This window comes from Monodelphis domestica, chromosome 2 (assembly GCF_027887165.1).
Source record: "Monodelphis domestica isolate mMonDom1 chromosome 2, mMonDom1.pri, whole genome shotgun sequence".
In the NCBI taxonomy this organism is placed as follows: Eukaryota; Metazoa; Chordata; class Mammalia; order Didelphimorphia; family Didelphidae; genus Monodelphis; species Monodelphis domestica.
Genome location: NC_077228.1, coordinates 463329515 through 463353439, shown reverse-complemented (window position 1 = coordinate 463353439; position 23925 = coordinate 463329515). Strand labels below are relative to the sequence as shown.

General features: G+C 34.7%; 1 protein-coding gene across 1 annotated transcript in view; it reads left to right on the top strand.

Moving 5' to 3' along the window:
- DPYD (dihydropyrimidine dehydrogenase) overlaps positions 1-23925 on the top strand; it is a 1041936-nt gene that overhangs the window by 502254 nt on the left and 515757 nt on the right. The window contains exon 13 of the mRNA XM_007485012.3: positions 19829-20044. Coding sequence (XP_007485074.2) covers positions 19829-20044 — 216 coding nt within the window. The remainder of the gene's footprint in view (positions 1-19828; positions 20045-23925) is intronic.

The following is a 23925-nucleotide window of genomic DNA, read 5'->3' as shown; positions in this document are numbered from 1 at the left end:
TTTAAAAACCACTTGGTAATATCCATATAGTAAAGAAACAAGCCTATGACACAAGGAAATTTGAGCATTGAAAAGAAACATTATAAATAATATTCATAATTCCTTTATTATTTTATTACTAATTCTAATGCCTCTCTGATCTGAACGTATCAAAGTGAAAGAAAGTTAGTTTTGACTATATATCTTTATAACTACATATGCACATATTCATAGGCACATATATACATACAAACATATATGTATTGTGTATGTGTGTATGTGTGTGTGTGTATAAATATCTATGTAAAAACAGTGCTTCTGCTGGGAATGACAATAACCACCCAGATAACTCTTAATAAGGGCGCGCGATGCCTTCTTCTTTCTCTAATCCTTAATGTTCACAGGAGGGTTAGTTTGTTTAAAAAAATTATAATTCAAAGGACAATATTTGAAAATGGACATGTGGGGTCTGCTGACACTGTAATATCAGAGAATCAGCCTTTGGTAGAAAATTCCAGAATATATCCCAGGGATTCACTCATTACTCAGAAACCTCATCTTTTCCTTAATAATCTCAAATCTCTCAACAATACTTTTCTTTAACAATTCAAAATCTCCCTTGGCCACAATTTTTCAAAGCCACGATTTTTGCTCATGGTATGCTAAGGATGGAGTACCTTATTCATATCTGAATACATTGGTTAACCCATTAAAGCCTGAGATAAGAGAAAGAATAATGATGAAAAAGTCCCAAGAGTATGTAGGTGTCCATTAGGGAAAGGAATATTAGGAGGCAAGAGAATAAAGGAAATGAGTGGAAGGCCTTATATTACAAAAGAAGAAAGATATATTGTGATTAAACATAGATGGAGAGGGAGAATCTCTATGTGATTGGGCTAGTTATATTTGGAAAAGGAAATGAAAAATAGAAAAATGATACTTAATTGAGACATTTTCTATTGGAGAAAGGAGAGGTTAGGAATGGGGATGGGAAAAAAGGGAAAAATGAAGGAGATATTAGGAATTAAAAAAATATTTGAAAGTCCAGAAGGATGGTAATTGTCCAATTGTCAATAGAAAATACTTAAGAAACAATGTTTTCTTAAAGTACTTGGAGTTAAGATTTTTTTAGAGTGGCCCACGTAGTGGTTTACCAGGGTTCCAAGTTTTTTCCATCAACTGTACAGCACAGAAAATTTCACCAAAGATACACTTGCTTTCTCTGTCTAAATAACCTCATCCTCATTTATCAAGCTGACTCCCTGTAACAGAACCCTTTGTCAAGTACATGAAGCTTTTATGATGATAACCCTTTGGTTCTATGTTGTTCCCATCTAAGAGATGTTGGCTTATTAGATGAAGAATTCATTTAATGATAGAATACAGTCATTCTTGATAAAAACAAGTTTGGTCTAATCCTATAACAACCAATTAACCAAGGTACAATTTAAATAATTTACATTTTCTAGGATTTGTTTAATTCAATGAGTACTTGCCATGAGCCAAAACTTTGCTTCTATTGGGCATATGAAAAAGAAAAATGAAACAGCTCCTCTCTATCTGGAGGGAGAAATACATAATATATATGAGTAAATTAATTTTCAAGAGATAAGAGAGACTCACAAAGGGACTTATATGGACAAGACATCTAGACTTTGCTTTGAAGAGGGATCTGGGGCCAAGTTTGACAAATAGTGTGGTGCTATGTGTCTGTGTTGGCAAAGGAGTCAGAATATCTGAATTTAAATCCCACCTCTAAAAATTATTTAGTGACCTGTACAACCCTAGGCAAACCACTTCAACTCCCTTGGTTTTCTTTTCTTCTGTAAATGAAGGTGTTAGACCTGATAGTATCTGGACTCCCTTATAGCTTTCAATCTGACAATCCTAAATCTCTCTAAATTTGAAGTTCAGAGAATAGTTATTTTTGTGTATTATCTAATTAAGCTTTGTAATTGTACTTATTAAATGGTTTTTTTTGACAGTGGTACTAAGAATAGAATTCTTTAAAAGTAAAAAGGATATTCTAACTTGTATTTCTTCCTATCAAAAACATACTTTCCAAAGTTCAGAATTCTTAGAAATGAGATATATAATGTTACTCTAAAAAGCTCAAATGGCACTGTATTAAGGACCTTTTTCTTTACCATTTGAAGGTTATTGGGTGCTTTGTTGTTCTTAGTGTTGCCTGATTGAAGCATGAAGGAGTCACTGTTTCTAAAAGGGGGTAGATGTCTCAGGGGATTGGTAATGAAATATGGAACCTTTCACCTCAAGGTCACTAGCTCAGATCTGCCCCAGGTCTGGAGTGACAGAAAGTCATTACCATTTGATAGCTGTTCAATAGACTATGTGAAATGAGCTTGTGATTTCAGTACCAAGTGGGCACATACCTGTGCCATAGAGTTTACCAGGGAGTCTGTGATAGCAGTCGTTATCCAAGATTCAACATTGAAGGAAAAAATCAAAATTATTAAAATAATTCTTCATTTTGTTATACTCCACATCTCTCGAACAGATTCACTTGTCCTGGAGGTTTAAGAAAGTCTGCCCTGCCATTCTATTGGTATTCTATGAAAAAAACAAACAAACATGGAATATCTGTAGGAATCTATCTTTGCTTGTGCTGTTAATGTTATTGCTACAATTCAGAATATCTCAAATGGCTTTTTCCAAAGTAACTTCAGTCACCTATAATGATTAAGTCAAAACCAAGCCGCAATTCCTTCATTTATTCTTTTTCTTTAGTGTCACTTTTCTTATTTCTGAAATGTTTTATATTTCATTTTTTGAACACTTTATTAATTTCATCCACATATGGATATGACTGAACAGTTAGTGAAACTGATTCATTTTTGTCAATCTCTGATCTCAACACTTCCAGAGATAACAAAGCTGCAAGACAGTTGTGAGAACCCTTTGAAGAGGGAGAATTTGAAGTTGAACAGTGCAAAAGAATCATTGCCTAGAAAACTAATTGAAAATATGTGTATTCTTATCAATAAATGAAATCTCAAAACTCCTGCCATATTCATAGTTTTATATTATGTAAGAAACTTGGCTTCAAAATTATCTTCAGGGAGGAGTTTGCTAATGAAATTTTTTTCTGATTTTTGGACTTTCAAAATATCTATAGCAAACTGAAGTGAAATGAATTATGTCCTTATGCATGAGAAAAATATCTATGCCTGAAAAAGAATAAAGCAAAATAATCTAATGAAAAATGAAGTAAACTTTCGAGTTGACATTTTTTTTGTCCTTACCAGATGCTTTGCTATTCATTTTATTTTAAAAGGCTTTATTAAGATATTCCTGTACGTGTTTTTCATGAAGAGATAAACATTTAGAATACCATTGTCCATATCCTAAGGGATAATATTTCTGTCCCTAAACAAACGGCAGGGTAAAAACTAGATTTGAATTTGGGAGTACAGAAATTTTTGAATTTATCTTGATCTGTGATCTTCTTCCTACTTGTATATTTAGTTCAGACACATCTATTCCCACCAAATTTTCCTTTTTTTTAAAGATAACTTCTTTCTCAAATAGTTGCTCACCATTTAAAAAAATAGAACTTCATTCTCTTCAAAGAAGTTACTTTTTGTTACAAATTATACTAGTGAGTTCAACAATCTCTGAAGAACCCTGACTTGAGAATTAGACATTTAAATTGAACAAACTTGATATCAGAGCCTTTTCGTTACCCTTTGCAGGTTTTGAGGCAGCTTATTCGACCTTACAGTCTCCCCAGGAAGCTAATGGGAAAGCCTTGCAGCAGTCTTCACAGGAAAGTTTCCAAATGTCAAGTGTCATCTTTCCAGCTGTTAGATGAATGGGTAGCCAAGAGGCATTTATTTGGGTGTGCAGACCCTGTGATATCTGGCTGCTGTGGTATAAAAGGCTATCATTTGGCAACCAGTACAGGAACTAGTTGCAAGACTAGCCGGGCAACAGACTCCTTTATGTAGGATAATGATTGAAAGCCAAAGTGCAGTACTCTACCACTTATGGAGTGAATGTGCCATCCAGAAAAGTATGCTCTATGGTGTGCTGTTAATTTTTGAATCCCCAAGAGTTCTGTATAAAAGTAACCTCATCAAATGGACTGGCTTTTTTCCCCTTTTCACTATAAAGTAGTAAAGCTTTGAGAATGACAACTTTATTAAAAAAATTAAGGCCTATTTAAAAAATACCCTTCAAATATAAGATCTATGGTATAATCTTAAAATCTCATGCTAAGGGAAGATTTTTATAAATCTTTGAGCACCGTCAGGCTTGGAAACAAACAATATCAATAAAAAGATCAAATTAGATTCTGAATGAAAGAGTGGAATCACATCATGAAATACATCTTGGTAAAAAGTGTTTCTTTAGTAATTATTTTTCCCCCAGTTTCTTGGACTACATCATCACTGTATCATTAGGATTCTGTGGTGTTAAGCCAAATTAGTAGCAGGAGCTCATGAAATTTCATCTTTATTCACTGGGCAGAGAAGTTGATTGATATCGAGTCAGTAAAAAGAAAAAATTATATATATATATATATATATATATATATAATTGTGATTATTGATAAATACACTGGCAAAGCTTGAGGAATAGGCACAGAATTTGCCCTTTGGACTATATCCATATAGTTTAATTTCATGTGTGCTCTAATAAACTAAAACTTTAAATTCTGAATAATATATCAGATTTGTAGTATGTCTTCTATTTACATGGGCAGGGGGCTAGGTTTTTGATACTGTCTAATAGAGATAGAAAAAATTAGTCAAAGAAAGATGAAGAGATGAAAATAGACAATATTGTGAACTTGGCTATTTGAGTGGGATAGAAATGTTTCTAATACATTAAAAAGAGTAGATATTGTGACTAAATAATAAATTTGAATGTCAATTATGGCCACAATTAGAGAACTCAGGCCATCAAAAACAAAATTAAAAAAAAAACTAAAAAATTTACATAGAATGTCATAGAAAACTAACTAGAAAAACACATGATTCAAAATTAAACAGACTCTTTAGAAATGGTATTTTCTTTTAGTGACCTAGGAATAAAGATTTGTCAAGGTATTATTGCATATAGATGCTTCAAGAAACAGTGAATGTTGAGAAAAATAGCTCTAGTGAAATCAGAGCCTTGTCAGAAAAGAGTCAGTTCAGTTAGCAGGTTAGCAGTGGAATTAGCTGCTGTTGTTTTGCCATGTGCACTTTGGCTGTCCTGTTTCTAGCTTCCAGAGACAAATTTCACAAGCCTCGGGCAATGTGGTGCTGACACCATGGTAACCAACTGAAGAACACCACCATGTGTCACAGGCAAAATCCTGGATGCAGAAAAAGTCACTCGAAAAATTTTGGCCAACATTGATGGTATTAAAATCTGAAAAGCTGAATATGATTCAAATTGTAAATCATAGCATAGAAATCTCTCTCTCTAAGTCATGCATTGACTCTGCAGTGGGTTCTCTACTCTGCCTAGGGAAGTTTATCATTGTTTCTAATGGACTGTGAAAATTGACTCTTCTTCATGTTAAGTATGCGGATGACTTGGAATTTAAGCTTTTGGTCTTTCATGAACTGTGTATTTCCTAGGATTCATTTTCAGAGGATGGTTTTAAGTCACAAATGAAACTTGGGGGTAGGTAAAAATCACAGTTCTTAATTGATTTAACATTAGGAGAGACATGCAAAAAATTGGATTTTTGTTGAAAATAGGAAGAAAGGCCAACGTGAGCTTTAAAGAAAGACTAGACTAGATAGAAGAGTGCCAACATCAAAAACTTCATTGCTCATTTCTTCCTATTTTTTCTAGATTAGAAGAGTGAACTTTGTAATATTTTATTGAGGAGAAGAAACTATTGCTACAGAAAATCTGCTCCATGTATCATAGCTAGAAGATAATAGGATAAATTTCTATTCCATCTTTCCCTCTCCTAACATTTACTTTAAGGTTCAATTCCTTTTTTCGGCATATCATTTAATCTGAAGGGAAAGGACATTTGTTTTGTTTTGCACAATTTATTTGTGGTTAAGTTTCCTAAGCAATTCGGGGAAGGGAGGCAAATGATGATAAGAAGGAGACTACTTTATTTGGAAGGAAAGTCATCTGATGTTTTGAATGTTTTGTTTGTCATCTGGAGTCCCCAAGCAATGTAGATCCTGAGAGAGAAGATAGGAAAATAAACCAGAGAAAAAATAATGAGGAAACTAGTTGGAATAAGGAATACAGAATCAGGCTCAGAATAAAAACAAAAGCAAAAACTGAGTTTACACCATGCTTAAGACATTACATAATAACTACCTTAAAGGGATATTGTGAGGTGAGATTAGACATGAGTTAATGTTTTGTAGACCTTCAAATGCCAAATAAACATTTTGTTGTTGTTCAGTCATTTCACTGATGTCTTGGGGCTTTCTTAAGAGACTGGACTAGTTGGTCAATCCATTCTCCAGCTCATTTCACAGATAAGGAAACTGAGGCAAACATGGTTAAGTGACTTTCCCAGTGGCAAAGAGCTAGTAAGTACCTGGGGCCAGATTTGAATCAGTCGTTCTGACTCAGGACTTGGCACTCCATCCCTGTGCCACTAGGTACTCCAATTACAATATTAGCTATCAGTATTAGCAATGAAAAACTATAGCACATATGGAAAAGAGAATTGACTTCTCTTTGTGTTCTGTACTCCAGAAAGCAGATTCAGGATACCACATTAGAGTTCCCTGCATCAAAACCATTCAATAATGCCTCAGTGAAGAATACAAATAACACTGGCTTCTTAGAGTCTATGCCAGCAGAGTTAAGATCTGAAATGTTCTACCAAGCTGGTAGAACTTTAACAATAGAACTAATAATGAACCATTTTTAAAGTTTAGGAGGACTAGTCTAGACAAGGAGTCAGATAGGTGGCACAGTGGATAAAGACCTAGTCCTGGAGTCAAGAAGATTCATTTTCCCCAAGTTCAAATCTGACCTTAGATACTTATTATGTGACTGGAGAAATCACTTAATGTTGTTTGCCTTAGTTTCCTCATCTATAACATTAGCTAAGGGGAAAAGGAAAACTGCTCTAGTATCTTTGTAAAAAACAAATGAGGTCAGGAAGAGTCAGACAACAGAAACTAAGCAAAAGTTTAGACAAATTTGAAGAAATTCATTTAAAGGAGAGGCATAGGATGACAGCCACAGTTTTCTTTCAAGACCATCTATTCTCCCAAAGAAGGGTTGTGATTGGTGTAAAAGCTGGAGTTACCACCATCAAAAAGTAAGATTCAAGCTAGCAAAAGAATTCCAAAATCATGAAAAACATGTTGAAATTTGGCTTTATCTTTGGTTTCACAGAAGACACAAACCACCCAATAATGCCTCTTGGTGACCAATTAGATAGAGTACTTGGGAAGACCCTTGTTCAGATCTGGTCTCAAGCACGACCTGGGCAAGTCACTTCACTTCAGCCTCCATTTCAGCATCTGCAAAATGAAGTTAATACAGTATCCACTTCCCAGGAATAGTGGGAAGATCAGATGATAAAATGCTTATCAAGCACTTTATAAACAAAGCGCTATATAAACATAAGTTCCCACTACTATTCCTACTGTTCCTGCTTTTGCTGTTACTCCTTTAGATTCCAATGACAAGTATCCCCCCCTCAACCCATTCTCATCCCTAGACTCTACTATGGATTAAAGTGATACAGGGATGGAAACGAGAGCCAGGTGTTTTATGGGTAGGAGTAGTGTCCAATTTAGGGGCATCTGATTAGTTCCAATGAAGCCCTAAAGTAAGGAGGACATTTATCAAGGTGGCAGGAGAAACAGAAGCTTTCAGGAAGGAAGATTCCAGATATTTGTAGCACTGTATTCCTAAGGAGCAGAGTGGGTACCAGATAAGAAGTAGGGGCATCTCAGCCTGTGGGAGAAAGATCAGTCCTGAAAAAGGAGAATTCTACTCCATCCCCATCCCCAGACCACTGAAGAGCAGGAACGTCTTTACTGTTCATAATCTCAAGCAACTAGCTTTACAGAAACACATTTTCACTTCTGCACCACTTTTTAAAACCCTTAACTTCCTTCTTAAAATTAGCACTGTTCCAATGCAGAAGAGCAGTAAGGGCTAGCAATGGGGTTTAATCAAAGCTTGTGCTGTTAAAGTTTTTCTATGTTTTGTATGCTGCCACTACTTTGAAAAAGGGCCTAGATTCTATAGCTGTATCTTTGTTCTTTCATACTTTAATTTGTATGGCTGCCCAAAAAATGGAATTAAAACGATTTGAGGAAAAATAGGGGGAAAAGGGGGGGGGGGGTAACTTGCCAAGGGCCACACAGCTAGGAAGTGTTTGAGACCAGATTTGAATCCAGGATCTTCCATCTGTGAGCCACCTAGCTCCTCCCAACACCTATCTTTTAAAACTACCTATTCCTGTTGTCTCTTTGCTTCAATCTCTGAAATGTTAACATAGGAAATTACATACTGAAAATAGTTATATTGTTATTTAAAATCTGAGCCATCTAGCCAAAGGTCTAAAATGTAATATGGCTGTTTTCACCTCCTTTCATTGCTATTTCCTTTAATATTCCACATAATCCCTTTCAACTCAATCCAACTGGTTCTTTTTTGTTACATGAATTGGTTGACAAGCCCCACCTGGAGCTGGTCACCGAGATTTCCTCACTTTAGCCATTGACATCTTGTCAGCAGTGTTAGCACCTTTGCCCTTGTGTCTGTGAATATTGTAATTGTTACCTTCCTGACTGACAGCTTTGAAAATTTGTCAACATGTCATTTTCCCACCTAGTAATCTCAGGCTGACATACTAGGCATTTCTTAAAGTTACTTCATTATGTGATCCTTTGAACAGACACACTGAATGTATTGAAATAGATATTCTATGTAATAGACTGCTATCTTTGTTTCTTCACAGGTAGATATGAGTTAGATGGTTTTATTTTTTTAAACCTAATGGTATCGCTGTAGTCCAGTTGACAAACAAATTGATCTGTTCATTCCAGAGCTATACAGAAAGGAAATATTTACAAGTGTTTAGATTTTCCAGGATGTAGCTTGAAAACGATATGTGCCATTCAGGAAGCAAAATTTATACAATTTCCTTCGCTCACTGGTCAACGAGATGTTAGAGAAGAAAGAGATAATTTTTTAATCATTTTGTGGTTTTTACTACTTCGATTTTAAGATCCAAGGGACAAAGTCAATCTTTAGCTATATTCTTGAGATGAGATTCTTTTATAAAAATGTGAATTACTCCAATATTTTCAGGGATTTTTGCTTCAGGAGTAAATCAACCACTAAGCCCTCTATAGTTTCTTTCTACAATGTTACAATAGCAACAATGAGAAGAAATAAAAATTACAAAGACATAGATGACATAAAAAGGAAACATCTGTTAATGAAAATATTTGATGGCTATTGAATTCTTGGGAATTTTTAAAAATTTTAATGTTGGGTGAGAAGGCACTTGGAGATTTATGGGTTGCACAATGGTGGTCAAACCAATTCAACATAACAAGTATTTATTGAGCACCTGTTATGGGCTCAGTATTTTCCTTTGTGTTTTGTAGGATTTAAAAGACATCTGAGGCATAATCTTCTCTGTTGCCATCAAAGAATTCACACTCTAGTTGGGAGGTGAAACTAGTAGAAATGGAACAACAAATGATACAAAACAGTATATAATTAAGTGGTGAATTGTGGTTATGGTGGTGTCGGGGTTTAGAGGAAAGGGATATTAGTGAGACATTGGTCAAAGTAGCAGAGGAAATCTTAATAGAAAATCTGGGTATTGAGGAATAGGTGGTCATCATGATGATGATAGCAGGAATTTATATAGTGCTTTGGAATTTGTAGATGATTTTGTATGCCCCTTTTCTTTTGATCCTCATAACAACCTTATGAATTTGGTGCTACAATTATAAGCATGTTCCAGATGAGGAAAATGAGGTGTAGAGACTTCGCAGGATACCCACAGAAATTTAGTATCCTAGATGGCATTTCACCTGAGATGTTTCTGGTTTTTTATTTGGAATATTCTATTCCTGTCCACATTATGAAGAATATTAGCCTGGGGTTACTCTTTGTGGACATTTTTAAGATTATTCCAAGCCTTTCTTTAATCTCTGATCTCATTCATGTCTGTACTCCTTTTATCCAATGCAGATTGAAACCTATCAAAACCTTTCTTTATACTTTGTCATGCAGGGATTCCTTCTTCCTATGTCAATCACTGGCATCACAGGGAGACTTTGGTAGAGCGTGCTCTTATATGAGATCCTGAATCTGCATTCTTCAACAAAGAAAGAATTGGTTTCTTTTTCATTCAATAAAGCGAAAGAAATCCACAGGAGGAAATACATCTTTTTTCCTTTCTATCCTATAGTATTAAAATCATAGTTGATATATGTATATATATATATATATATATATATATATATCACATTAATGTCTGCAAAGCAGTAGACATACATTGCCTCATTTGATTCTCACAACAACCCCATGAGATGGATGTTATTAAATATTAGATACAGGTTTTTAACTCTGCCCCATTTGAAATAACATCCTTCTGAATCTATAGTTTATGGCTCATTCCTTATACCAAACAACTATTTCATTACCTTTTCTCTGGTTCATTTTCTTATTTCCTTTTGCCTCAGTTCCCTCATTGATGGAGAACACATTCATAAACAAAAACTTCCAAAAGGAGATGTCCTTTCCAAATGAAGTTATTTGAGGGATAAGAAAAAGGGACCAGAGTTTGGGGCCTTAGCAGGGAATTTAAGAGAACAGACAATGGAGTATAGCATCATTCTAGTCTATCCTATCTGTGTCTATGTACATATTTGTTCATAAATTTTCAGAAGAGAATATACCAAATTCACTGGAAATATCCCTCTATATTTTAGAATTGCTTTAGGTATCAGAACAGTATTCAGACTATCTCTTTCACTCTTTATGTAATGGACCCATTTACTTTTTCTATTTTATATTTTCCTTATGCTTCTTCTTAAGTGACAGTGATATAGTAGATGGTGCAACCCAAGAGGCTACAGGACCTGGATAGAAAGACCTCAGAAATCCAGATGACTTGAGTTCAGTTTGTGACTCACACTTAGTATCTGTGTAACCCTTAAGAGTATATGGGAATCCAACAAGCCATCAAAGAACTCCATAAGAAAAAAATCCCCTGGGCCTGATGGATTCACAAGTGAATTCTATCAAACATTCAAAGAACAGCTAATCCCAATACTATACAAACTATTTGACATAATAAGTCAAGAAGGGGTTCTACCAAATTCCTTTTATGACACAAATGTGGTACTGATTCCAAAGCCAGGCAGGTAAAAAATGGAGGAAGAAAACTATAGACCAATCTCCCTAATGAACATAGATGCAAAAATCATAAACAGGATACTAGCAAAAAGACTCCAGCAAGTGATCAGGAGGGTCATTCACTATGATCAAGTAGGATTTATACCAGGAATGCAGGGCTGGTTCAATATTAGGAAACCATCCACATAATTGACCATATCAACAAGCATCACATGATTATCAAACAAAATCATATGATTATCTCAATAGATGCAGAAAAAGCCTTTGATAAAGTACAACACCCATTCCTATTAAAAACACTATGAAGCAAAGGAATAAAGGGTTGTTTGAGGAAATGATTGAGGAAAGATTATAAATGAACACCCTAATGCAAAAACCAATAACATGGACATGATTTCGGATCGAGGACACATGAGATACCCAGAGGAATCACACATCGCCAATGGGAGGGGTGGTGGGAGGGGGGAGGAAAAGAAAATGATCTTTGTTTCTAATGAATAATGTCTGAAAATGACAAAATAAAATAATGTTCAAAAGGAAAAAAAGTATATGGTATATGGGATGTTTAGGGAAGACTAGTATCTCTCATGTCAGGGCTTGTTGAGTCCTTTTTAGGATTATTTTCTTCCTTTAGAGTCTACCTGCAATCCAGATCTCACTTTTGGTTCCAATAAGTTATAGCACTCACAGGAGCTACACCCCATTGGGGCAGGTGGACTAAATCAAGTTAAGGGTAACTGACAGGCTTCAAATTTCTCGGTGAGTTAGGGGGTCTTCCCTAGGCATATGAAGATGACCCATGGTGGAAGGAACTAATGAGAATAATTTATCCCATTGCTTATGAAGGTGGCATAAGCAGACACTGTGGAGTCTTTATAGAGTTTGGTTAGACATCAAAAAAAACTGAAGTCATTCCCTACATCCCAAGTTATCACAAGTATTCATAACTTTTACCTTATTGCTGGAATTCTATGACTCTAGAAGAGAGTGAAGCTGACAACTTTGTTCAATTCAGCCTCATTTCAATCCAATTTATATAAGAATCAAAAGATATCACCCAATGATGTCATTTTGATCTTCTTCAAATGTGAAAAACAATAACCAATCAGTCTGATGCTCAGCAAGTTCTATGTGGTCCCAGGCAAAATGTTTTACTTTTAGGTGCTCCTGGGGAACTCCCCAAGACTTTGGGTTATTCAGTAATTGCCCATCAGCATTAGTAAAAGGAATTCCATCACTTAGGGGTTCATTACACTAATTAAGTAATAGGACAAGTTTTTTTTTTTTTTCAATACTAGAGCATATATATGCTAACAGTACATCTCTCCATTGTCCTCTAGGTCACCTACAAATTGTATTCTGCAGAGACTATGATCCACAGTCAATCAGCACCCCTGGGAAAATATTAGTATTGAAAAGAATTTGCTTTTTTTTCTGGATAGGGAAGAATTTGAGATTGTTAAAAATACTGCTGTTTTCCAAATCCAATCTAGCCCTAGGGAATATATTACTCTCTAAAAAGTCATGTAGATATTTTTAAATATCATTAAAAATACATTCAAAACTTCTGAGAACTTTACCAGAAATGTAAACCTACCTTTCTGTAATCATAAAACTCGAGAGGCTCAACTTTGTTTCTCTTTAACATTTAAGGGAATTGGTTTCATCATTTCACTTTTGTTCTTTCCCTTACCATTTTGGGGAGCTACTTATATTGAACCTTTTTAGTATTTAGCAAGCTTAGAATCTACTCAAAAAGATGTCTTGTCCATTTCCTTCTCACTGGTATTTCTGATCCAGAGTATACTCTGAAAAAATCTAGCCAATACTTTTCCCCTTCCTACTCAATCCAATCCAATCTAACCCAACCCAATTAATATTCATTGATCTCCTACTATGGGTCAATCACAGTGCTATTTCTGGTGATTGTTGTTATTTAGTAATTTTTTCATTCACATCTTACTCTCAATTACCACATTTGAGGTTTTCTTAGTAAAGATACTGAAATGGTTTGCCATTTCCTTTTCCAATTTATTTTACATTTGAGGAACTGAAGCAAACAGTTAATATGTGCCTTTCCCAGGGTCATACAGCTAGTGTCTGAAGTAAGACTTGAACTGAGGAAGGAGCTCCAGGCCTGGTATTCTATCCATTTAGTCACCTAGCTGCCCCTAAGTGCTGGAGATACAGTAATAAAAACAAAGGCAGTCCTTGCCTTAAAATAGGGAAATAAAACACAAAAACGAGGCAAGAAAATGGGGCAAGGGGGAGAGATATCCTAAAGAATACTCTGTAAAGGGGAATCTTGCTAGTTGGGTTGGAAACCAGGAGAAACAACACTTGATACAATGACAAATGGAGATTATAATAGCTTTTCTATAAAGAAAAGAATTAGGGGGAGTTTGGTACTCTAGTCAGTGGAGAGAGGAAGCTAAGGGATTTGTTGTCAATCAAAGTCTGAGTTGCCAGAGTAGTGATGAGATTAGAAATGATGAGCATAACCTGAAAAGGGGCATACTATTCATTGGGGTTGAAAGCAGACAGAGTAATAAATACAAAGTAGAATGTAGAGATGTAGAGTAGAAAATAGAAAGTAGAGATGAAAACTCACTTCACTGCAAACCCCTCAGAATGCCACAAAAGTCAGTTACTTTATCTGAATGCAAGACCCATGAGAATTGTACACAAAGTAAATACCGTGTTAAATGGGTGTGAAACCCCCAAAGGTAATCATGCCAGGCAGCAAAGGTAGGATGGGAAGAAGTTAGAAGTGAAAGAATAAAAATTCACCATATCCTCGCATTGTACTAGGCAGGGTCATTGAAACTACTCTGTCCAGGCACATCATTCTTTAAGCAAATCAGTGTGTCAAATAAAATTTCAGTCGCTGAAGAGTGTAAATCAATTCTCACCAAACAGCCTCTTTCACCTGTAGTTTTCTCTTGCTGCCAATGTGGGTTTGTACCCTGAGCTATTCTTCCTGGAGTTCCAAATTTCCAGATGCTCATATCATAAGGTTCTTGTCTCTTGTGATTCTTATTCCTCTCCTTCCATCTGAGCAAGCTACAATTTGAAGGAGCCCCTAAATGGAAACATCATATGGATATCCGTCCAGATACTCCTCATTTCTCAAGATCTGTAATACATATCTAACATCCATATGCATGCTTTGTTTGCTAAAAGCAAACAAAATGTATGTATCTATATGGGCACATATATACACACACACACACACACATTTATACAGACACACACACACATTTATACACATACACACATTTCCCAGGTTTGTGAACACCAATTAGGCAACACATATCTAATGTTAATACATATATGTATTATACACACATATACATATATTACATATACATACATATATATATATAGCTGACATTGAAGTAGTTGCAAACCTTTTTAGATAGTTCAAACATATCTTCCATCTTGAAAAGTTACCAACCCATGAAATTGTCCACCTATCTTTTCACATTTTCAATTTTATAATGCTAAGTTTTCTGCTATTGACCTAAAGAATTATGGTTAAAATACCATGGAGCTTATCATCAGTTTTCAAAAAGAAAGTTTAGTTCCATGCATTCTGATTTTCGTATTTAATTTGGGTCTTTTTATATTTTGCAAACTTCACCCTTTTCTGCTTATAATAAGGTGGGAGCAAGGGAAGAAGTCAGAATGGGCAGATATAGGTTCATCCATTACTCTATAACATCACCAACTTGTTTAGAAAATTCCACTGATTAATCCTTTAATTCTCACAGTAGCTGTAAGCTCCTTCTACATTAATATATATATATATATGTACATATATATATACACACACACATATATATAATCTAGGCATCTCCTTACATGTAATTGTGCAGTTGTTATTCAGTTGTTCAGTCATGTCTGTGACCCCCCAGAATCATACTGTTCATAAACTTTTCTTAGCAAGGAAACTGCAGTTTTTTGCCATTTCCTTCTTCAAAATTATTCAGTAATATTGTCCTTATTACTTCATTTTACCACCTCCTCATATCATTTATCATTCTTCCATTTTCTGTTGCATTTTTATTGAGTATTAATAGTGTCCAAAGGTATAGATTCTTTGTGTATTTTTTTACACATCAGGCATTTAATGAGTTCTTGGTTAAACTGAAATACATTTGTGTACTTAAAATAAATTGTTTATTAATATTGATCTACAACCCCTGACTGAAATAATTATAAAAAATGTCAAACCAAAATGGTTTATTATGAGATCTAAAACTGTTTTCATATTATTTTCTAATATATTCTATCCATAGAAGAATTTTCTGGTTAAAATGTGAATAAAGTCCTCCAAGTATTAGCATGAAGGGGAACATTCTTCTTTAAAGAAAGTTGAAAGTTTCCCGAAGCCTTATATCTTTTCTAAAATTTCCAGCACAAGCAGTAATTCCTCCAAAGGAGAAATGGAATCTGATTTTCTATGACAATATTGGCTTCATTACATACCTTGGCCTTTTGAGCATGAGAGAAACAAATCCAAATGGATTTCTTTTTTGCAAATCTCTCTCTCCATAGATTAATTTTCTCCATAGTATAAAATAACTCAGAGCTTGTGCTAATTAATGCATTAATCTTGACTATGAATTGATCTAGACATAAGTAACTATCAAACATGGTTTATTCCTTGCCTCCAAAATAATCTAAAAGAAAATTATTTTAGAATAACCACAATAAGAGGCAGCTAACTAGAGGCAGAATGGTTAAAGCTACAGATCTGGAGTCAAGAGGACTTGTTTTCAAGTTAGGCTTTAGGCAAATCACCTAAATTTCTGCTTACCTGTTTCTAAACATGGAAATAATAACAGCATCTACCTCCCAAGGTTGTCATAAGGATCAAATGAAGTAATCCTTGTAAAGTGCTTAGTATAGTGCCTGGCACAGGTTAGGTATTACATGGATGATCACTCCAATCACATTATAGAGAAATATAACAAAATGGACAAATGAAAACTAGTAAATCATTTCAAATTAAGTAGAGATGGAGACACCGGTATTGTTATTATTACTGCTTTGAATCCAGTAAAGTAATGCCCCTAGTCTTAATGTTATTATTGTTTTTGTTTGCTGAGTTATGGCAGGGAAATTTAGGAAGGAGTGAAAATGGTGCAGATGCCTAGTTTGTACTTATGTGACCTTTTTCTCACAAAAACTCGGGTCATCCATAAATGTCCTTTTCTGTAACTCCATGACCCAGTTATACATGATAAAAGAATGTGAACAATACGAGTATATTTAGGGGGATACAAGGTGAAAGAATTGGAAGTTCAAGGTTTGTCCTTTAATTGGAGAATGACTCAACAGGTTGTGGTATATGATTGTGATGAGATGCTATTGTCTTATAAGAAATGTTGACCAAGATGGGTTTAGATAGACCTTGCAGTACTTGTATGAACTGATGCAAAGGGAAGTGAACAGAACCAACATGATAACTGCAATAATGTAAGGATAATCAAACTATAAAAGAATTAATAACCCTGACCAAGATAGTGATCTAAAAGAATTTCAAAGGAATTTTGATGAAAAATGTTAATTACCTCCAGAGAGAGAACTAATAAACTCTGAAAGCAGACTGAAGCATAATTTTTAAAACTTTCATTTAAAAAATTAATTTGCAGGCTTGTTTTCTTTTCCAAAGGAGCTAATATGGAGATGTTTGGTATGACCTCACATGTATAATCCTTCTCAATGATGGAAAAGAGAGGGAAAAAAATGGAATTACATTTTAAATAATTGTTTAAAATTTTTATATGTAATTGAGAAATAGAATATTTATCCAAATAAATTAATATATATATGTAAGCATTAAAGTAGAATTCTTAAAAAGATAAAGTAGGAGTTTTAAAAAGAGTTAAAATTATTAGAAGTATAATTTCAAGGGAAATAGCGTTCTAGTAAATGGAAATCATCAAGAAAGGTTTTTTCTTGAGTTGAGCTTTGAAGGGAACTATGGGGTTTGCAAAAATAGTGATGAGGAAAATAACAATCCAGACATGGAGGACACAACATGACTAAAAATAAAAAAGATGAAGATGAGATGGAATATGTGTAATAAGCATCAGGAAGTTTTAGTGGCTCCCTATTACCTTTGTGAATCTTAAAACTACTCAGACTCTACTTTAGAAGATTTGATTAAGCTATTCCCCATTTTTCACAATGGAGATACTTGATCAGGAATGTATTGGGAACTTTTAAAATTACTCCACCCTACGCAGACAGTGCCTTAGGGGAAGATAAAGTTGCAAACTCCTGATTGAACAATGAAAAGTCCCTAACTCATACATATAGTAAAGCTAGAACCTTTGGCTAGGTCTATTTTTAGATCTAATACAATAGGGTGCTAAGTACCTATAAAGGTTAAATTAGTACCTAAAAGGTCAAGCAACTTACAAAAGGCAAGCTTAACAAAAGAGGCATGAAGTACTCAGTAGATTTTATCTAACCAGAGAAGGTGAGAACCAAAGAAGATGAGAACTACGAATGGGCAGTCCTGGGAAAAAGCATCTACTGTGATTCATAGTTGTGAAAATTTAGGAGAGGCGACATAAGAGAAAATTTCTTTAAAAGGAACAAAGTGGTTGCCCATTGATTGAAAAAGATAAATAAATTTTGTAAAAAACAAACAAATATAATAGAACATCACTGTGCTATAAGAAAAATTGTGTGAGCTGAATGGAGAGAGGCATGGAAAGATCTATAGGAACTGATGCATTGTGAAGTAAGCACAGTTAAGAAAATAGTATATGCAGTAACCACAACAATTAATGTAAAGAGCAATGATACAACAAAAATTAAAACTAAATGTAACAAAATGATAAAGATCAATTGAGTCTCTAGCAAAGTGATCATTTGGGAAATAGGTCCAAATGTGTTATAGTTTGCACGTTAGGACTTTTTCAATGTATTAATCAGTAGTGCTTATTTCCCTCTCAGGGAAAAAAACAACACTATTATATGAGATGGCTCTCAGGGACAGTAATACAAAGGACACTATGGTGATTTAAGAAACAGAAAGCATTAATTAAAAAAATACTAAATCTTTGGCATTTAAGACTCCTCACAACCATATTCCAATCAATTTTTTTAATTGATTACACATGAATCCCATCCCTCAATTCCAGACAACTTGTGCCTGTTACACTTTATTTCATCTTTGCTGCCCTCTTTGTTGTCTTTAGGCTTGTTGTCCTCATGTCTGGATTTTTCTTTCTCCTCACCACCACTTTTGGGAATGCATCATTCCCTTCAAAGCTCAACTGAAGAGAAATCGTGCTGTTACCAGTTTTTAGCATTCTCCTTCCCCTGAAATTACTTTGTACTTACCTGTGCATGTGTTCCCTTTGCCTAAGATGCAATCTAAACTTCTAGAGGGCAGTAATTATTTTATTTTTGTCTGTATCTAGCATTTCATACCCGATTTGATTTATAATGGCAGCTTTATAAATATTTACTAAATACAATTCAGCATTGGACTTAAGAGTCTGGAGAACCAGTATTGAAGTCAACCCTCTATCACTTACCAGCTCTGGGATTTAACTTCTCAGAGTCAGAGGCAACTAAGTGATCTCCTTTAGTAGAGGGAGTCCCCTTATTGGAACTCCAACATCATTGAAATCATGAAAGTCCTTACCAATTCATTTACTTGGGTGGAAACACCTTGCCAACAGAAAGTCTGATCTCCTGGATATCTTCCTTAGTGGGATGAAATGTTCATCTATTAAAAAAAAAAAAAGGAATTCATTCTTTCAAGTTCCATTTCAGAATTTGCAAATAGTATGTGAACAGTGATCTCTCACCTAGGAAAGATAAACTCTATACTCTGATAAGCTGTCTGACCCCATAAATTAGACTCCTTATCCTAGTTAAGCATAATTTTGGGGTCTTAACTGGAGGGCATCTGATATACATATCTCTGAGATTAGAAATCACAAACAAAACAAAACAATATCAACAAAAAATCATTTTCACTCTACAACTGAAATCTCAGAGGAGAAGAAAGGGGACCGAAGAAACATGAAGAAAGGTTAAATCATGGAATTTCTGGAAATTTACTTTCAGGTTCTGCCTCTCCATTTTCCCAATTCGTTGAGTCCTTAATATAGGTAAATCAAGATCTAATAGGCTGGGTTGATGGTACTGAATGATCACAGATGCTAATGTTCTCTGCCTGTATGTTTGTTTTTGTTTTGTTTTTTTGTTTTTTGTTTGTTTGCTTTTTGTTTGTGTTTGTTCCCTGGTTCTATTTCTTTAAATAACTCTGCATATTACCACTTAACTTATGGAAGTGGGATGTGAAGTTGTTATTTATTACTGATTGGCAGTTTTTGTCAGTTTTTATCACTATGAGCAAACCAATTTAATCTACATTCATTTAAATTTTATGTTTTATGGTGTTGATTAAATTAAGAAGAGTTAATGGGGAAATCAGAGGGCCAGATCATTTATTGGTATTTTTGTTTGTTTTCTACAGTCACAATATGGAGCTTCAGTTTCTTCAAAACCTGAGCTTCCTCTTTTTTATACTCCTATTGATTTGGTGGATATTAGTGTAGAAATGGCTGGATTGAAGTTCCCGAATCCTTTTGGTCTTGCTAGTGCACCTCCGGCTACCAGTGCATCAATGATCCGACGAGCTTTTGAAGCAGGATGGGGCTTTGCTGTGACCAAAACTTTCTCTCTTGATAAGGTAAGAAAATATTTTTGAAATTGTGTTAAAATGATTTGGCAGCCTGTCATCTCTTTTTAATTATGATATAGATAGCATAATGGAAAGAGTACTCAATTGTCTTTTCAAGGGAATTATTGTACTTCTAGGATGTTTGAAGATCATCCTTTGTAATTCCCAGGCCCATCTTTTAATGTGGGCCATTCAGAAGCAATAGGATAATGTGGATTGGATTAATCACCTAAAGTAAAAATGTTATTTAAAGTGAACATAGCCAATGAGGGGCATGGAGCCAGGAATTCTCATTTCATTGCTTTGGATTGTGCCATTTCTCTTCAACTTGTAAATTCAATTCAATTCAACTCAGCAATTATTTATCAAGCTCCTATGAACCAGAAATGTTTGCTGATTGCTGGAGATACCAGAGAGAAACAAAGTCCCTGTCCTCAAGAAGTCACATTCTATTAGATGAGAATACATATTAGAATGTGGCATTAAAAAAAGGCAGTAGCATTACTGCATATGCCATTCCTGATAGATGTCAAGAAAAAAAGGATAAGAAAATATTTTCTGTGAAAATCATGGATGCATCTCAGAAGAAGAATGCATTTGTTGCTCTTTTGTGTCCTTTTGATTGTTATGAGACCTCTACATTAAGATGTACTCAAAGGTCCAACTAAGAAAAGCTGTTTTTATGAAATAATAGATAAAACCATGAGTTTGAATAATGGCTCAGGTAATTGTTGTTGTTCAGTTCTTTGAGTTGTATCTGATTCTTCATGACCCCATTTGGGGTTTTCTTGGCAGAGACACTGGGGTGGTTTGCCATTTACTTCTCCAGCTCATTGTCCAGATGAGGCACCAAGGCAAACAGGGCAAAGTGATTCGCCCAGGGGCCCAGCTAGTAAGTGTTATAGGTCAGATTTGAATTCAGAAAGACTAGTCTTTTTAACTTCAGTCCTGGTATTGTATCTACCATGAAACTAATTGTGCCAACCTTGGATAAGTTGCTTAACTGTTCTCAGTCTTAATTTTCTTACATGTAAAATGGTGATAATAAAATCATCTAACTCACAGGGCTGTTATGAGGATCAGAATGAATATATGTAAAGTATATTTGCACTTGAAATACTATCATTTATACTATTAATAATATTTTTCTTCTCTTCTTCCTCCTCCTTTTCCTTTCTATTTATTTAATTTTTGAATTTCTAATTATTTTCTATCTATAGCTCATTATATACATGTATATATATATATATATATATATGTTTGAATATTGTCTCCCTCCCTAGTTTGTAAGTTCTTTGAGAGTAGGGACTATCTTTTTGTATTTCTCATGTTTAGTACATTGTCTGGGAAAGAAAGAAAGAAAGAAAGAAAGAAAGAAAGAAAGAAAGAAAGAAAGAAAGAAAGAAAGAAAGAAAGAAAGAAAGAAAGAAAGAAAGAAAGAAAGAAAGAAAGAAAGAAAGAAAGAAAGAAAGAAAGAAAGAAAGAAAGAAAGAAAGAAAGAAAGAAAGAAAGAAAGAAAGAAAGAAAGGAAAGAAGGAAGGAAGAAAGAAAGAAAGAAAGAAAGAAAGAAAGAAAGAAAGAAAGAAAGAAAGAAAGAAAGAAAGAAAGAAAGAAAGAAAGAAAGAGAGAGAGAGAGAGAGAGAGAGAGAGAGAGAGAGAGAGAGAGAGAGAGAGAGAGAGAGGGAGGGAGGGAGGAGGGAGGGAGGAAGGGAGGGAGGAAGGGAGGGAGCGATGGAGGGAGGAAGGAAGGAAGGAAGGAAAGAAGAAAGGAAAGAAGAAAGGAAAGAAATAAATAAAAAAGGAAGAAAGGAAGGAAGGAAGGAAGGAAGGAAGGAAGGAAGGAAGGAAGGAAGGAAGGAAGGAAGGAAGGAAGGAAGGAAGGAAGGAAGGAAGGAAGGAAGGAAGGAAGGAAGGAAGGAAGGAAGGAAGGAAGGAAGGAAGGGAAAGAAAGAAAAAGAAATATCATTCACTCTGCACTCTGAGTACATCACTTCTCCATCTGGGAGAAGATAGTGTTTTTCATAATGTGTCCTTTGGCACTGTGATGGATCACTGTTTAACCAATGTTGCTAAGTCTTTCACAGTTGCTTATCTGTATAATATTGCTGTTAGTAGGTATATTGTTCTGGTTCTGCTTACTTCATTTTCATGTCCTCTCGGGGTTTTCTGAAACTATGCCTTCATAATTTCCCCCAGCATAATGGCATTCCAACACATCGATAGTATTTAACTTTTTCAACCATTCCCCAATTGATGGGTATCTCTGCAGGTTCCAATTCTTTGTCACCACAAAAAGCTGCTTTAAATATCTTTGTACATATAAATACGTATTCTCTTTCTTTAATATCCTTAAGATAGAAACCAAGTAGTAATATTACTAGGCTTAAGAGTCATTCATTCTTGTCCAACTCTTTGTGTCCCCATGGCAAAGATAAAGATAGAGAGGTTTAGTGACATGCCCAGGGTCACACAGGTAGTAAGGATTTGAAGCTGAATTTGAACTCAGGCCTTCCTGACCCCAAACCTAGACCTATATCCATGTACCACCTCAGTGCTTTCTAGGTAAAGAGTGGGCAAAGCTTAACAGCTTTTTTCTTACACTTGCCTTTTTGTTTGCCTATTTTGTCTTTACTAAAGCATCTTTCCTAATATGAAGGAGGATACACATTATAAGTAAAGAAATCAGCATTAAATTATTCTCCAATATAAATTTTCCCTTGCCTCATTCATTTCTTTACATTACTTGCCTCATACTATCTTATCCCAAATGAGAAAGATTCCAAGGATATCCCAAATACCATCTTAACCACTAGATAGAAATTGGTGGGGGTTGTTATTTTTTAAATAGGGTCTCAAATTCAACATAAAGAACATTTTTAATGGGAAGGGGACTGAAAATCCACATTATTATATATAAAGTATTGGAAAACTTTATTCATAGTGTCTGCCATATAAGAAATTTAAGCCTAAATTTAGCAAACACACCAAAGTATAATAAAAAAGTTTAAAAAATACCTTTGGGAATAAAAAGATTTTATTTTGTTTACATTAAATATGCACCACTAGTAGTTAGTAATAATTAATGTACTAAAATGTGTGAATCTAGTGACTTCCAGAAATGAGTATCACTGCTTAGAGCAACATTTTCCCTAGGCAAAGGAAATCAGAGAGAACAAATATGGCCCATTAAACACATTCTCTCCTTTTCTACCCTCTTCCCAGGATCAATAGGCAGTGGTATAATGACTCAAACATTGTGGCTGTCTTATTCTGACAGCTTTGGAAAGATATTATGTGTAAAAGTGATGTAGAAATTACAGGGAAGTCTAAAAAGACCTTAAAAAGTATAGGTAATCAGTGCATGACAAACTATATTTTAAATAGGTTATTTTTAATTCAGAGACATTTATAGGAAACTCCTATTCCAAAGACATTATCATAGGAAGGAGAAATATTTTCATTGAACAAAGAAAGGTTAACATTGAATAAAACACCCGTAAGTCAACTCTGGATTAACATAATCAATGTATGGCAGTAACAAGTGTATGCTATTGCTGTTTCATCGTATGTGATGTTTTTAAGAATAAAGTTGATCTAGCAATTGCATGAAGAATCTATGATTTGGAAAAATTAGCTACTGGACATAGATTTCATTATTCATCATTTTAAAAAATATAAACATTGCTACAGGGGTGCAAATGGAGAGGTTGTAGCAGAAGTGTTTGCTTTGATTTTTGCCATTTCCTTTGCTTGTAAAAATTTAATTCTGATTAATCAGACACATCTGTCTTTACTCCGTTGGTGACATGCATTGATTTGTGATGCTGTCGCATTCAATAACCCAGAAGCAGTTGCCTTTATTAGGAACAGCAGCAGAAATAAATGTGTAG